The sequence below is a fragment of the Amphibalanus amphitrite genome, unplaced genomic scaffold (assembly GCF_019059575.1).
Source record: "Amphibalanus amphitrite isolate SeventyFive unplaced genomic scaffold, NRLGWU_Aamphi_draft 000210F_arrow, whole genome shotgun sequence".
NCBI lineage: Eukaryota > Metazoa > Arthropoda > Thecostraca > Balanomorpha > Balanidae > Amphibalanus > Amphibalanus amphitrite.
Window position 1 is genome coordinate 138107 of NW_024881705.1, and position 17185 is coordinate 155291.

The 17185-nt window shown below is 49.9% G+C and overlaps 2 protein-coding genes across 3 annotated transcripts in view; both read left to right on the forward strand.

Moving 5' to 3' along the window:
* Window positions 1-427: 427 nt before the first annotated feature.
* On the forward strand, window positions 428-7718 carry LOC122385165 (laminin subunit alpha-1-like). Its single transcript, XM_043373241.1, has 12 exons — window positions 428-592; window positions 1645-1887; window positions 2280-2540; window positions 2838-3119; window positions 3398-3559; window positions 3845-4000; window positions 4834-4974; window positions 5338-5598; window positions 5907-6011; window positions 6263-6399; window positions 6671-6896; window positions 7497-7718. Exons 1-12 carry the CDS (start codon window positions 428-430, stop codon window positions 7716-7718), a joined length of 2361 nt encoding a protein of 786 aa, XP_043229176.1.
* LOC122385153 (laminin subunit alpha-2-like) overlaps window positions 7600-17185 on the forward strand; it is a 51639-nt gene continuing 42053 nt past the window's right edge. The window contains exons 1-4 of one of the 2 annotated variants that reach the window (XM_043373222.1): window positions 7600-7714; window positions 8324-8532; window positions 8821-8927; window positions 9204-9384. In XM_043373222.1, the coding sequence (XP_043229157.1) occupies window positions 8394-8532; window positions 8821-8927; window positions 9204-9384 (427 nt within the window). In that variant the 5' untranslated portion in view covers window positions 7600-7714; window positions 8324-8393. Of the gene's footprint in view, window positions 7715-8323; window positions 8533-8820; window positions 8928-9203; window positions 9385-14785; window positions 15136-17185 lie in introns of those variants that run through there. The other variant, XM_043373223.1, reaches the window with a different exon arrangement.

Consider the following 17185-nt stretch of genomic DNA (forward strand, 5'->3'; position numbering starts at 1 on the left):
TATGAGTGATGATCGTTGACCCCGGTAATCTGGCGTGGAAACCAGGGCAATTTGTTTGTTATGATATTGTAGCATTGTCATGTGGTGTTTAGACAGGACTGGTAGTGAATCGACGTCCGTTGGATGCTTCCTGCATCCGTCTCTGGTCTTTTCTTCAGGTGTCAGCCTGTTTTTTTCAGTTCATTCATCGAAATAAGTCGATACTTAGGTCAATAATTCATTTTAAAATGTCATTTGAAGTGCATAAATAGTTACGCATCTCGAATTATTTCCACAACAATATTATACGCACCAATCAAGCCACTAATGACATGTAAAAATCATCTTCCGAAAGGGGCTGTACCTAATACCGTGTGTTCGTCTCTCCCGGTTTTCTGACAAACCGTCCCATTTTCAGCCGTATTGCGAGCTCTCCAGCATTGTGTTCATGACGGGCGAGGAGTGCGGGTTCTGTGACGGTCTCAGCAGTGACGTCAGTCGACGTCACCCCATCACCAACATCATTGACGGCACGGACGCCTGGTGGCAGGGCCCGACCCTGGAGCGGGGCCTGGACAGCCAGTGGATCACCATCGAGATGGACCTCAGACAGGTGAGAGACAGACGGTCACCGGTCACCGGTCACGGGTCACGGGTCAGGTCAGATCAGGTCGGCGGGAGGGCTGGAAGACGGTGAGATGATCGGAGCGGGGACAGACGATTGATTTAATTTTGATATCATGAATTGAAGATAAATGAAAGATAAATTAAATATTGATCTTAAGTGATATTGGATGACAAAATAAAGATAAATGATTATATTATTGTAGGATTTAAATCATTAGGTGTGGCTTAGGTCTCCTTCTGTTCGCATCTTCGTGTTACACTCATCCCGGTCGCAAGGTAATTCGTCCCGGAACAGCATTGCAACCTTCCGATGAACTCAGAAATCAGATCAGCTGATTTCATCACCTAGTTATCATCATTGGAAACTGAATGGATATCGCAATGTTTACCTAAGCAGCAGCCACATGACCGATTTTCTCGGACCGGAATGGACGATCAGCAATATGTCAATAAAAACATCCTCTTACCGGTAGCCACGGAGTACAGACCACCAGAGTACGGTCATCATGTTACGGCGAATTTCGCGCGTTTCTGACCGAAACGTCATTGCTATTCGACTTATCAGAAAACAGACGTAACTTTATTTTAAATATAATCAAGTAAAGTAACCGTACTCTCATAATTAATAGGTATCCAAAATTCGGAAGAAGAAGGCCTGATAATTCCGAGGAGCTTTCGGCTCACGCATTCTTCAAATCACTCTGAAAACTCTTGAAATTGAGAGTGAGTTGAAGAACGCGTAAGCCGAAAGCTCCTCGAAATTATCAGGCGACAGGCCTTTTTCTTACGAATTTCGGATACCTATTAATTATAAGAGTATGGTTACTTTACTTGATTATGTGTTTATGCATGCCTCTCAAAACAGTGCTAACAACAATTCAGATTTCAGACTTAATTTATTTTAGTACAAAGTTGACTGTCGCCAATGTAATTCAACTTACCCGCCCTTTTACGTGGAATTCATCTCAGCGTTACGTAAAACATTCACCGTCTCGCTCCTTTCCATGATCGTCTCACCCCCCCCCCCCTTTTCCACAGGAGTTTGAGGTGGCGTACGTGATCCTGAAGACAGCCGTGTCGCCGGCGCCCGGCTCCTGGGTGTTGGAGCGCTCCCTCACCGGCACCGACTATCAGCCGTGGCAGTATTTCGCCGCCAGCGACGCCGCCTGCCGCGAACACTTTGGTCTGGAGCCGACACCGGGGAAGCCAAAGTACCGCTCGGCCTCAGAGGTGATCTGCACCAGCTACTTCTCCAAACTGAACCCGCTGATGAAGGCGCAGGTACGAGAAACTGCTGGTGACAAGGATGACGTTATAGCGTGTAGCGAACGCACTGATGAGACGAGTGAACAACGCACCGATGTTCGATGGGATGAGTGGCACCGTCTATTCATTATGTGGGATATTTGAATGTGGGAGGGACACTGTTTACCGGCTGGAACCGTAATATATGCATTCCGCTCTCACTTACCCAAAATGCATGAATAAGTGGGTTGATGCGCATTCCAATAGAGGGTTGATGCGCATTCCAATGGAGTTGAGTTTATAATCGGTCGCAGACCGCAGGTCTGCTTGTCAAGGCGTTAACTTGACTCATGCACATGGATTAGTTTCAGGCCAATGTCCTCCCCCGTTCTTCGATGCCGTCTCTGACCCCGTCTCTCACACCTCAGATTTACGTGCCGCTCATCACGGGTCGGCCCACCTCGGAGCGGCCCTCCCAGGAGCTCCTCGAGTTCGTTCGCGCCCGGTTCATCCGGCTCCGTCTGCGCGGAGTGCTCACCCTCAACTCGCACGAGCCGGCGCTGTTCGGTAGCCGACCCGACCCGCAGCTGCTGAGGTCGTACTTTTACTCGCTGAGTGAGGTGACGGTCGGAGGTCGCTGCGTGTGCAACGGCCACGCCACACTTTGTCCAGTGGCGCCCGAGACTGGGGTGAGTTGAGCTGGGGATAACACTGCCTGCTAGTACAGGGAATCACTGGCTGGATAGGAGTCTGTGAAGACTGGGATTGTGTAAATTATGGTAACCTCTTCGGCACTGCCAGTCAAATGTGAGGCTATCTGTTTAGCATTATTGGCACACCCAGCCCTAACTTGTCCTTTAGTTAGCCCTTTCACTGCATTCAGATCGTGTTGTCCTGGTTGTTTTGGCGTCAGTAAGTAGTCTAAACCACATAAAAATGCACCATGCCGCCAAACACACCCAAAACCAGTTTTGTCGACTAAATAGGGATCGTTCGCGGGTTTAATGCGATCAACGACCGGTCCTCTGTTGCAGGATCAGCAATGTGAGTGCGCTCACAATACGTGTGGCGCTACCTGCGACCGGTGCTGCCCTCTATACAACCAGCGCCCGTGGTCCCCGGGAGGCGGGTTCCCGGGAGCCTGTGAGAAATGTCAGTGTCACGGCCACGCCGAGGAGTGCTACTTTGATGACGATGTGGCGAGGGACAAGAAGAGTATCAACACTGATGGGAAGTACGAGGGAGGAGGAGTCTGCCTCAACTGTCAGGTGAGAAAGTGTTACCGGGGATCGATTAAAGTTAATACCACAGTTTGGAAGCTATTTGACTAGCAACAGTTTTTCGGGTATTTGTTCAGATGATGTCAGTATTAGACATTACCTTTCTAAGGACGATTTGTACGCTGACTCTACCTATCAAATGTCAAGCTTCGCTCCATAGCAACGATACAAGAATGAGTAAAGTCGTAATTAGTCAGCTTTTCAAAATCCCTTCCCAGCTGAATCGTCTCACGCCATTGTCACCCTCTTCTACCATTCACCCGCAGCATTTCACGACGGGTACCAACTGCGAGTCGTGCCTGCCGGGCTACTACCGGCCCTCGGGTGTGTCTGCCGACGACCCTGAGCCGTGCCGGCGGTGCAGCTGCGGCGCAGAGGGCGCCACCGGCGACTGTGTGCCCGACGACAGTCGACTCAAGGAGGGACAGGTCAGTGGACAGTGATATCGGGGAGGCATCAACTAGAATCTAGATCGGATATATTATTTGACAGGACCATGTAATTACGAACATTTTTTAACGATATTGAGGTGTCCACCCCTATCAATGTAGGACTAGGTACCCACACTAATCTGACTAACGAGCAGTCACTGCCGCTCACGGCCCTGGCGCCTCTAGTGTCATGTGCTGAAATCATGATCTACCATAGGCAAGACACCTCTTAGCTACTCTGTTCTCCCCAATGTCTGACCTGCCCTCCTCCTACTCCGTCAGGTACCGGGCTCGTGCGTGTGCCGCGAGGGTTTCGCTGGCGAGCGTTGTGACCGCTGCGCCCGCGGCTACCGCGACTACCCGCGCTGTGAGCCCTGTCCCTGTGACGAGGCGGGTACCGTGGACGGCGAGTGTGACGGACAGAGCTGCCTCTGCAAGGTGAGAGCAACAGTGGGGACGAAGAGAGGTGATGTAGCTGATTGACGTACATGAGATTACGGTATCGTTAAAGGGACTCTCCCACCTTAACATTAGTTTTGAGTTGAGATAGCCAAGCTTGCGGCCAGGCTCAGAAACCACCATTTATCCTGGTCGCAACCCCCGCAGCTTTATGGTGTTCAAGAAATTTCTTCCCTTTACTTGCAGGATGGGACCAGCGTGGTCCCTATCTCTTAACCATTACGGGAATCTGATGACGTCATCAGGCTTTCGAACGTCCGTCATTAAGTTTGACTAAAACGTTTTGTAGCACGCGGTGGTATATGCTATTTGCGCGCAACATCTGCCGCAAACGCCGCACTTATAAAATAAAGTCGCTAGAAACAGCGGAGATCCCAAAAAAGTAAACAAAAGTAAAAGTATAATATCTTGAAAACCGGTGAATATTTTTCGGTGAAATTTGGTAGATATTCGTTTTCGCTCTTTCTGAACCGAGCGACATCACTTTCATGCCAATTCATAAACTTTTTTGAAGGTGGGAGGGTCCCTTTAATATAACAACCGATTTGTTGTTTGTTACGAATTGCGATATGATTTATTCCATTTTGCTTATTTCTACTAGGTAGATGTCGAAATCAGACAAGCCGGCATACAAAAGAAATGCATATGTTATATGGTTTCATAGCCCGGGAATCAATGCATGGGAATCTGTGATGCTCTACTTCTACTTGGCTTCCACCCGAATGTCGTAAAAGCACGATGTCGTAAATCTCACCTCTTTCTCCCTCTCGTGACTTGACCTGACATGACCTCCTTCCTCTCCCCCTCTATAGGCCAACGTGCGCGGCGCCCGTTGCGATAGCTGCAAGCCGGGCTACTATAACCTGCAGGCGGACAATCCGGACGGCTGCACAGAGTGTTTCTGTTTCGGCCTGACCAGTATCTGCAGCAGCTCCTACCTCGGCGTCGAGAACGTAGGTGGCGCTGGGGTCGGTCGCACTGAGCGGTAGCACGGTGGGTGAAGGATGACGCTTTAAACGGTATGTACTTTTATGCCAGAGTGATAAGCACATTTCAAGTAACTGCAATTTGACGACTATTAGCTCTAACTGTTAAATATTTCTTTATGTCGTTTGTTCGGTTTATTTTCAGCTAATTTTAATGTTATTTTGCAAGTTCCCAAGTTTATTTTTTACCTTCCTCGAATATAGTTACGTTTTCAATCATTCGTATCTGCATTGTGCTGGTTGTCTGATGTTCTCTTCATCTAATCTTCACCAAACTCACGTCGTTGCCATCTGATGTCAGACATCACCCTTTATATCCCCCGTCTTCAGGTGACGTCGATCGTGCCGTGGACTGTGGTGTCTCTCGACGGCTCCGTCTCCACCGAACCCTACATGGACGGCACCACCCAGCTGGTAGCCAACGACGAGATGGCCGCCGACATCGGCGGCTACTACTGGCGGGCGCCGCAGGAGCTCCTAGGGCTCAGGGTGTACAGCTACGGCCAGCCAATGGAGTTCCACACCTCCTGGGTGGTGCGGAGAGGAGACACGGCCGGAAGGCCCATCAAGGGACCCGATGTTATACTGGAGGTAAGCGGGGTGAGGGGAGGGGGGCGTGATGGGTGAGTGGATATACGGGTGGCTCTGAGAGAATTGTTCGACCAGAAGTGCTTAGCGTCGATTTCCCATGATAATGACGATGGTTGATTTGGTAGGTAAATGAGGTATGATAAATGATGTTTGCCAGGTGTCAATTATAGCTTCCGCATTTTATGCACTTTTTGTTTGAGACATTGCTTTATTCGCGCAGAACTTTGACTGCCGTTGGCATTTTGAACAATATCCTGCAACTGGCGTCGACTTCCTTCCCAGCCAGTTCACATTTCACCCATCCCCAGGGCGACGGTCTGCGGCTCGGATACGGCCACAACATGCACGACGACACGGAGGCTCACATTAGCGCGCTGCTCACCGAGAAGAACTGGTACCGAATTTCCACCAAGGTAAACATGGAATGAAATATGAATGAATGAATGAATGAATGAATGAATGAATGAATGAATGAATGAATGAATGAATGAATGAATGAATGAATGAAGGAGAGAATCGTAAGAACCGGTATGTTCATTTTGGCGTGTGGTGTCGTTTTCAAAAATAACATGCAATATTCGATAAAGCATTTATGGAGACAAACGCTTGTTTTACAGGTGATAGCGATTTACACAAATATAAAAGCCCTTTTTACCTCTTACAGGTGAACCGTATCGCCCGCCGTCGCCGTGAAAAGTACGACCGCGGCCCGGTCAGCCGCCGTCAGCTGATGAGGGTACTGGGGAACATGACCCGGCTGCTGGTCCGGGCAAAGTACCACAGCGACCAGATCGAGGGAGGGTGAGTGAACAGCGACTTAGACCTCCAACAAGAGGGTGCAACTAATGGGAACACGGGATAGTTATATCTTAGTTATATCCTGATTTTTTGTCATGCGGTAGTCAGCGATTCAAAATATGTTAGGACTAAGTTTAAGTTTTTATGTTGTAAACACAAGTGGGTAACAATATTTTGAGGTTAAGTTAAAACCATTTTTTAGGAATTACAATTTAGAGAGCCTAAGGACGTAAGAGCACCCCAAGTGACCCGACCTGCCCGTTCTTCCTCACAGCCTGCACGACTTTGTTCTGAAGATCGCCTCGGAGAGTTCCATCAGCTCGGAGCGCACCACCTCTGTGGAGCAATGTGACTGTCCTCCGGGCTACGCGGGCCTCTCGTGCGAGCTGTGTGACTTCGGGTACCGTCGGCTGAACGGCACGCTGTTCAGGGGCGAGTGTGTGCCGTGCGACTGTCACGGGCACGCCGCCGACTGCGACCCCTACACCGGACAGTGTAGTGTAAGTAATGAAGGAGCGCAGAAGTGTATTGGAAAGGGAGATGTGGGGACAAGCTCTTTCGGAGGGGGCATGACTTTCGAGTTAGAAGGGAGAAACATAAGTGAACAACAGGATGTTGATAATTGAATAAGTTTTTCATACAGATATATTGTATGAAAACTCATTCAACAAACATTGAAGAAGTAAGCTTTTCGATATTTCCGTTCCTGAATGATGAACATAGGCGGCTTTAGATAAATTGCTTCGTGTGTACTGTAAAAGCCTTGCCTTCGAGGGAACAAAGGCGGCTTTGTTGCACCACATTTCAAGTGCATATGCTATCGGGGGATGATAAGTGCCACTCCTGATCACCGCATTGTAGCACATGGGTACGTACTGTGTTGTATGCTTGCAACGATGCAGGGAAGTACCTACTTCAATTGACTCATCAGCACACGTTCAAGTTTACTTTTGTTGGTACAATCGCGATTAGATACGTATGCCGGAATATGAAGCAGTTTTCCTTTAGACATGTGTGACACGCATACATCTTAATAGCTGAAATAGCGTTGAGCATATTGAATGTATTTAATCTATCTATATCTCCTTTTGTCTCATCAGGAGTGTCTGCACAACACAATTGGGGACAATTGTGAGCTGTGTGCCCCCGGTTACTATGGTGAAGCCGTGCGGGGCACTGCGGACGCCTGCCGGCCGTGCGCCTGCCCCGCGGAGGCGGGGGAGGGCGGACTGACGGCCTCCTGTGTGACCGAGCCCGGAGGGGAGGACTACGTGTGCACCGCCTGTCCGCCAGGACACGAGGGCAAACACTGCGAACGGTAAGAGAACTAACGGCGCGATCGGTGTCTTATGATTTAAAGTATTCTTTTCCCAGCAATTTCTTATCCTAGCCACCCATACGATGTCTATCGTTCGGCGCCGAATGTGTCAATTGCGATAAGCTGGGAGTACCGCTTCGTCATCTTTTAGCGCTAAGATAAACTTTCGGTCCAAGCTTACACCATTAACCCGGTCGGGTGGGATGGTCAGATTCGAGACCGGTAAATAGTGCATCGATGATTAGGTATATTTTATACCTCGTTGAAAGCTGGAAGCGAATTTGTAAATCTCCTGAACCCTTCAAAATTGTTTTTCGTCCCATTCGGCAACAAGGATCTCGTCTCACAAATGTCTCGTTGAATTATTTACTGCCCAATTCTGATCGTGACAACCGTGTTGACGCATTTTCTTCTTGTAGACAGATGACTAATTGGAATGTCTTTATTGTCACAGTAACGAGATTACCGTAACGAGACGCCTATAAATCTTCTCTGGTATAATCCACATTTTTACCAAACACGTGTTTGCCTCTTCACCCATCGTCTCACCGTTTCTCCTTCCCATCTAAGAGTGCAGTCCCTCTTAACACAGCGACCCCTTGTCCTCAGGTGCGGCGCCGGTCACTACGGCTCGCCGCTGACCCCGGGCGGCTCGTGCCGGCCCTGCGACTGTAGCGGCATGGCTGACCTCTCTGACCCCGAGGCCTGTGACCCGGTGACCGGAGAGTGCCTCCTGTGTCAGGGCCACACGGCCGGCTGGCACTGTGAGGTCTGTCAGGATGAATTCTATGCAGACGCCGACACCGGACTGTGTCGACGTGAGTGAAAGTGGATTGTCATGTCATGTTTTAGCGATAATGTTTCTGTGGTTAAATTATATGTATTAAAAAAAGAAAACGTTTATTTGTATACTTATATTGACATTTTTGCAGCAAATTATACGAGATCTGTCAAAGGATCTTGATCTTTTTAGAAGTTAAATCACGGTAAAATGATTTTTTAGCAGTAGCTAACAACAAAATAACAAACTCAAATATATTAAGGAAGGTCATGAAATAAGACACTGCTGTTGGCGTTAGCTAATCTTGTGTTTGTTACGTTTTCAGCCTGCGAGTGCGGCATGTTTGGCTCTACGAGTCCGATCTGTGACCAGGAGACGGGCCAGTGCTCCTGTAAAGAGCTGTTTGTCGGCACCAAGTGCGACCGCTGCCAGGTCAGTCCTAAACGACACGTCATGAATGGGGGAAACACGGGTAGCTGCTTCAACGATAAATACCATGGATGCATTTATCAGCAAGCTAACTCTTGCTCAACGTAACAATTAACAGCTGAGCGTAGAAATGTTTGGACAGGAAATGTGCCACATTTATATGTTAGCAGAGTGCACGCTAAAAAAGCGTGTATTTGTCCTTACCTCTAATACCTGTACCACTAATGTTTACCTCTCTGTCCGATGCATAAATTATTCGATTATTGCCGTCCTTTCCAGAACCGCGGCGGTAACATCGAGGCCGACTGCCTGGAGTGTTACTGTGACCTGGCGGGCAGCCTGGGTCCGCTGTGTGACCCCGACTCGGGTCAGTGTCAGTGTCGGGCCGGTGTCACCGGTGTTAACTGCACCGAGTGTCTTCCCGAGCACTACGGGTTCGGCCAGGACGAGGGCTGCGTCGGTGAGTACCGCAGGGCTGTGTCGGTGGGTACCTCAGGGGTGTGTGGTGGGTACCTCAGTGGTGGGATGAGTGTCAGATAGAGGTGAGAAATAGACGGATGTGTAAGATAGTAGTGGCAAAGTGATAAAGCTGGCATGATATGAGGCGGGGGTGTACCTATGTATGTCAATTCAACGGAACCCATGGTGATGTCATCAAAGGTGTCCTGATACGGCTTCGGAGCAAATGTCTCAAATAATCTGAAGCTTGGTCTTAGTAAAAGGTCACCACACCAGTAGATAAAAAGCTTCAGTGAGCGTCGAGCGAAGTTCATTTTCTGACGGAGAAAAGATAAGGAACACCCGAATAGCTCAACAAGTACGTGAAAAACTTACAAATGACGTAGTTTCCTAAATACTGCGACGTATTTTTTAGTACGGTGGTTGCAGGCTGCGGCCTAAGTTTATTTGTGAAAGCCGGTACCTTTTGATCCCAAACTTCTACGGTCAATTTTTCAGTACCAGAACGATTTATATGCATGCAAGCCATCTTTATCCCATCTAAGCTGGCGACTGCTTTAATCTCATGCAACAACAAATTGCGATGCTGAATTAGCCCGATTTATTCGCTGCTCGCTCGGCTGCATCTGAAGGAAGCTTGAAGACGTTCAGACGAGCCTCAGCTACTACTTCTTTTATTTAGCGTGTTGATGATACGTCAGGCTATCATGCATTCCGCCACCTGCGATTATTTGGCATGAGTCTCGAATTATGGTGGCACAGCAAGGTAGCACTCCATCACTGGTTTCCTGTCTCAAATGACCGCACCATGTTCTTTATTTATTCCCACCCGGCTACTCGGGTCGGTAACGACCAGTAGTCACGCGATCAGGGCGCCGAGCGATGCTCATCCCTCGAGAGCAGACAGCGCCGTGACGGCGAATTCGTCCGTGTTCGTGAATGTACGCTCACAATTAGCGGCTCTGTATCCAGCCAGTCACACTCCAGTTCCACACAATAGGTCCGGGTCGGACGGTGGACCGCATACGCCGACCCCATCGGCGGAATGTGGGACGGGAGCACTCTGCTCGCCGCCTGTGCCTCGATTGATCACTGACCACAGCTCGGAGTACGAGGGGTAGTCCGCCACACGTGCAGAGAGCACTCCTCTCGCCGCCCGGCTGTCCCTGCAGGTTGCACCGAGGTCTGACCTGCCCGCCGCGCGTGGTGACCGTAGCTCAGGGGTCTGACCTGCCCGCCGCGCGTGTAGGGAACGCTCGGTGACGTCCTTTCAGCCGCTTAGAATAGGATTATCCTTTGTGGTAAACCACCTACGTGTGTTGGCTCCAGCCGCAGGACTAGTTGGGTGGATGTGTGTGTACTATGAGGTGAAAGGGTCGTGGATTGGCGGGATCCTGGCCGAAGTCGGGCTTTGCAGGAGCTGAGTAGATTGCAGGAATTTGAGTTCCGTGAGAAAAGAGATTCTATGGGATGTTTGGAGTAGTCCACTTTGCGTCATAGGGTAGTGTGGGGTAATTTGAACATATTTTTACGTCTTCTCCGTTGTACCAAATTCCAGTTCAACCCTGGATGAAGAAAAACTGCTTCAGTAGCGCAAGTGTCACTTGCTTTCACCATGCAAGCCTCATTTTTGGACGAGCCGAGCATACCTTGAATAGCATAGCCTCACTTCTCCACCAAGTCACGGTGTGTTCAAATTGCCCCACCGTGGGGTAATTTGAACATACTGCCTTTACCTGTCATAAAAACGATAGTCTCGCCAGCACCGATGTTGTTTGACCCATAAACAAATAGGCAGAACAATTCTAAACATACCTTCACTTGAAAAATCAACACAACAGCAAAAATAACAGTTGCAGAGTATCAATATCTGCACGCTGCACACCGGTCAGTTGACAGAATTCGCCCCTCTTCAGTTAACAGAACGTCTATCATTTTTGTTCGATAAAAACTCTCCCAACCGTACTACATCTGTTAAAGTGGTGCCAATCGAAACCTGGACATTTGGAGTTCTAATTTTGTCCAATGTCCAATTCGGAATTGGTTGGACAAAGGTAGCAGACTGGACAACATTGGACGATGGCTTGCTACACTTCAGCGCTTTTTATAAAGTAATCGTGCATAGCATTGATTGGCGAATGGAAAGCTTGTTAAGCTCTCAATATAATGAACACTTTTCGGCTGGTAAAATTTCATGATAAGCAATATAAATGACGGTTTTGAGTGTTAATAGCTGCATAATTTTTGGACATATTTGGACAAATAGTTGACTTAAAGATTTTTGGACGGAAAATCAACAAAAATGCCGGACATTAGACGGATATTAGACGTAAATTTTCTAAAACTGGCATCACTTATCTGCTACTGCCTTGGGTCGAAAATATTGGCAAAAAAAAACTGGGAGCGTTGTTGTTTCGGAGCTATCCCTGTCTTCATTCAAATTCTCACACTATGTTCAAATTACCCCACGCTAAAAGTTATTTTGCCATTTTAAAAAACAGGGTTCAAAAGCAAATTTCTTGGATTTACGGCACTGATTAGGTCATTATACAACAAAAGCCGTTGCGTATTAGGCGCTAGCAATGCAAGATTTTGCGCTGCAATGAAGTTGCAATGACGTGTTGTTAGGCGTTTTCCTTGCGAAATTGATTTTTTACACTGTGCGTCAACATCTTCATTCCCTGAAACTTTAAACCCCGTTCATATGATAGCCCTTTTAGGTACGATAATTTCTCTCATTGGTCTTATTGTCATGCCACTTATGGATTTTCCGCAATTTTCTGTTATTCACACTATGTTCAAATTGCCCCACATGTTCAAATTACCCCACCCTACCCTATACCTACCAGTACTTTCATATACTTACTCATAGTGTCGTACTTTGCAGGGTGCCACAAAGCAGGGTAACAATATATTCTTATATTCTTAAAATATATTCTTTTGATATTAGACTTTCTAAGTGCGTGTCGCGTAGCACGCGTGAGTGAGTGATGACATCTTAGCAGTGTAGGTCCCGATGTGTTCGCGCAGGACAACTTTCGGTCGCATGAGGCATCGCGCTCATTTCAACGGTAGTTTATAGTAGACAATGGACCAGAGAATAAACTTTGCGACTGTAGTGACTAACGTACCTACTCCAAGAGTTTGCACAAGATGCATTCCTCAGCTGTCGTCTCTGCATATATTACGTCGTTCCATACCCGTCAGATGCCTATCTGGACAATGGACATCCATGGAGCAACGTCTTGTCGGGCGTCAGGCGCCACCGATCTCAATAAATCAAACGTACCTACATTTTCCATCGCTCTGAAACCTCTACGGAGCAGTAAAATTGTGAAACACTTGTGGAGTGAAAGTTGCGTTTCCCGAAGTTCAGAAACGTGTCCACTATAGGGTCGTGTCTGGCATATTCAACTCAAATCTATTTAACTTGCGAGCGACGACAATGCTACCTCATCCCCAAAGCGCTACCTCATCTCCAACAGCGTAGGCTGATCCTTTGATTTAGTCCCTTAGACTTCACCGCACTTGCATCCGGGGAAGGGGGGAGGGGGCAGGAACGACCTTGACATCGACAGTGTCTAGCGGTCGCGTTATATTATCGGCACTTGGAGATTGATGGCTGGCGCCCACACTTATCGGCCACGGAATCAGAATAATCCGCCGCCTGGCGGCCAGAGAGATATCGCCGTCTGCCGGTGACGGCTAAGTAAGTGTGTATGTTTGTCAGTCTGTCTGCCTGTCTAAGTGAAGTAACTAAAAAAAACGACCGCACCTTTCTTTCGATTAGATAAATCTCAGCATGGCTGAACTGTCGTCTATAGACGACATTTCAGTGAATAGCACTGACCTTCCTTGCTATAGTGACAGTTGACAGACAGACCATATCGACGCATATTTTTTTTTGTGCGGGCGCTCTCTGATCTCATAGTTCTAAGTGCCTAAAACGCCGTCTGTCCTCTTTGACGGCATGACCTCACGTCGTCACAAGCTAAAACTGCACAGACTCACCACCATTTGTGGCAGTTTGCGGTTTGACAGTTTTTGATTGACCCGTCGTCTTTGGAGGTCCGGTTGGCTTGGCTGGACGGTTCTGGTTCGATTGGAACCCATTATTGGTATGAATGGAGCCTTAGGTGAATTGATAAGAAACGGTCATTTCGACATGAATGTTACGTCATCGTTGCAGAAGCGGTCATCGCCGTCAGACCCAATAATGATACTGGTGCCAATAGTTCACCTAAGTGTTCTGCATAATAAAAAATGTAGCTTTAGACAACTCAATGATCATTTGATATCAACCACCGGTAAGCCACGCTTATTCATGCGGTTTATTGCTAAGTATTTGAGAATAAATGCCTTGGAGTTTATGTATATCGAACCACAAATGTTCCCCTCCTGCTTACTATCCGAACCTGGCACAAACAAAGCGGTCGGCGTATCATCCGAGCTGGCTGCGCTTCATGGTCCGGTGCCATTTCATGGCTCCTGTGGCTAATACCCCATGGTCCGCCTACCCCCTCCCCACCCCCACCTCCCGCCGCAACAGTGCCCGGCTGAGCTGACCGTCAGCAGGGGGAGGAGGGGGTGAGGGGGTGCAGCACTCAGCGCTGCCGCTGCCGGCGCGGCGGACCCCGACCGACCGGCAGTGGGCGGCGGAGAGCGGCGGGCGGCGGGCGGCTCGGCGCGGCGGTGAGCGGTGGGCGGTGCGCCGTGCTGGTGGGCGGTGCGCCTGTTGACATGGTGACACCCGAGAGGCTGTCGTTACCAGCGCGGTGGTGGTGATTTCCGTGTTGTTGGAACCGGAAGCGAGCTCCACAATTGTGGCCAAACGACGAGGGCCAGCGACCGGCCACCACCGGATGAATTATCGTTCAGCGGCTGTGATTTGGCATTGGGCCTTCAGACGGCCTCCTGCAGTGACCTTCTCTGACTAAAGAATAGTGAGGCGGCCGCCGCTGACCCCTCAGGCTGCTGCGGTGATTGCGCTCGCCCCTCCCTGCCTGTTCGGCTGCTAGGTGGATGGTGAGAGCGGCCGACAGCTGGCGCACGTGGTTGGCGATCAGTGGACACTGGACAGTGGACAGTGGACACTGGACAGTGGACAGTGGTCGGTGGATAGTAGACAGCAGCGAGCGGAAGACTATGGATTGAGTGTGGACGGCTGTCATCGGCTGGTGATCGGATAGTGACAGGCGGTAGGCATTACTAGACAGAGAACAGTGAACGGCTTACTTCGGCCGGTGGGTCATTAGTCAATATTCAGTGGTCAGTAGACGGTGGACCGCGGCCGGGGTCCACCGTCTTTGGACACCGTCTTTGGTCGGGGTCTTTGGACTGGACAGTGGACAGTGGACAGTGGACAGCGATCAGTAGCCGGTGGTCCGTGGACAGCCGTGATTGACTTCTGCGGCCGGTAGTCGGCGGTCGGCGGTGCTAGACCGCAGTCCATTCATAGCCGGGCCTCGACCGTCGGCTATCGCCGGAAATCTGCAGGTAACTCCCGTCCAGACCTCCGAGCTCGCGCTGCAGACGTCTGACGGCTGTGCAGGGAGACCGGCAGTGCCGCGGCCTTGCGTCCGGTGTCTGGTGTTACTAGTGCCGCTGGTGCCGCTGGTGCCAGACAGACAGACCATGTGGCGGACACGAGTGGTGCTGGTGCTGTGTTTGACCTTGGCCGCACCAACCTGGACCCAGTACCTGCGCTCGCCAAACCGAGACATCTACCAGAGCTGGCTGGGACTGAAATACGGTGAGTTGTGAGCCACACACGACCCCAAACTGAGCCCATTCATGCAAACGTGCACGGCCGAACAAAACGGCTGCACCCCGGCGCCCACACTCCCATCACTGACCTCCCCATGAATCACCGCGTAAACCCAAATACGTCCGCCGTCTTCACTCGGCTGAATTTTTACGCAGGCCGGCCGAGTGTTCCGCCTTTCTCGGACCGCCCTCTCGGAGCGCTGATAGACCCGCTGTGACCGTGACTGGCGGCACGGGACTCAATGGACTCCTGATGACGGCCGCGGCCGAGTGCTGTTGCAGACCGATGATTGATTTCGTCTGCCGGCAGCGTCCGGTGGGCTGTTTTCAAACGGGCGCCATGACCGGCCGTTCGGCTCACTATCGGCCGGGTGGTAACCGATCAGACGGCTGTCCCAGACGTCCGCCGGTGTCGGCCGACTGATATCAGACCCAGAGATCAAAGATCGCACTGTGAGACCGGACTGGGATCCTATATCATGACACCGGTAGGCGTCAGTGCCGTGGAGGCACGATCGGATTTTGTTGGCATCGAAGCCAGGAAATGATATTTTCAGTAACCGACGTTGTTGTGATTTAGCTGATATTTACGTTCGGGATATTTGTGGGAACTATTTGGCCACGACCTCGTCATGAACGCCAAGCAAACATGCATCTTCCAAGTTCCAAATGATGCATCAAAATAGCGATAAAATAGCATCGATGGTTTACATTCTCGCGGATCCGGGATAGCGAGGTGGAGAAGAAATTGATCGCAGTCACTTTCTACTCCAGTCTCCAACTTGGACAAATAGCGTCAGCATCATCATTCTTGGTATGACAGCGAGACCCATTCCAGACATATTCTAGTCCGTAATCCTCAATTCGGTCTGAATACATAATCATCGGCAGCTTTGATGTATGGCTCGCAGCTCTGATTTGTAAGCTCATGCCATCCTTTTATTTGACAGGAACCTCATGACACGCACGATGTTTCGTTTAGTCTCGGCCATAAAGTTTTTTTTTTTACTCGTGGTATTACCTGGTCGCCGACAACTTCACGAATTGCAGGTTGTCAATGCTGACACACGCAAATCGTCTCCCTGCATTTGATAAGTTATAATTCCTCCACATGTAGCCGCATGTTGCATGTATGTTTCACCTGCGTCCTGCATGCAGCAATCATACCGTTTGCTACTTGTCTCTACCACCGATAAGGTCCTTGACAACACGTCATTTTAGTTTCTATTCCCGTCCCTTTATCCTCCCGTACCGACCCTTCCCTCCTGTCCTCCGGCTCCAAACTCGTTCCCGTGCTCTACCGGTCGCGGTCGCTCGCTGAATTCTCAAGTTTCAACTACCATCCCCTTCCGCGCGTGGGGTCAGGACACGATCCGGTCCGTCCCAATATGCAGTGCGCCGGGCCGGGTCACGCTCCGGCGATTGATCGTTCGCGGAGGCACGACTCAATTCGAGTCGGCGAACTCACGCGGCCGGTCGGTGCTTCATATTCCGCACCTGAGACCCTCCCCGTCCCTCCGACCGGGCGCTGACCCACGCAGAGAGGTTCGCAGAGAGGCTGGGCGGTGTCTGTGATGAGTGACGGTGGGTTGGAGACCGTACTGGCAATGAGCGGCTATTTCAGTGCGGGAATGGTCGAGACGGGCACCCCACGGAGCAGACTGGAGATGCACTATGGTGGTGATTTGTGGGATTTGGGGGATTGTTCGCAGGTGTTCGATCTCAGTCAGGATGGTGACAATCAGTCTCGAGGGGTCGAAAACACTGACGTAGAAAGTTTGCCATCAACAACCAATCAATAGATACGGTTACAGCCCTCAACTCAAACCTTAGAATTGGTCAACTCCAGCCACCCAGCCTGGGAGAGACGCACGAACTCTGTAATGTCGGCACCTCAGTGGCCGCCTTTCCTCTGTCATCAGTCAGACCTCCATGGCTCTCAGCCACCCATGTGCGGAGCTGCGGCGGACATTTGAATACAATGGAAGTGTGTTGACGAATGTCCCGGGTCAGTCGAGCCACGGTGGGAGATTGCG

What these genes read in the sequence shown, in the direction of transcription:
- LOC122385165 (XM_043373241.1), top strand. Translation starts at nt 428, where the DNA reads ATGACGGGCGAGGAGTGCGGGTTCTGTGACGGTCTCAGCAGTGACGTC. An exon ending in CCTACCTCGGCGTCGAGAAC is followed by an intron (nt 4,975 to 5,337) that starts GTAGGTGGCGCT and finishes CCCCGTCTTCAG; the next exon opens with GTGACGTCGATCGTGCCGTG. An exon ending in CCTACACCGGACAGTGTAGT is followed by an intron (nt 6,897 to 7,496) that starts GTAAGTAATGAA and finishes TTGTCTCATCAG; the next exon opens with GAGTGTCTGCACAACACAAT.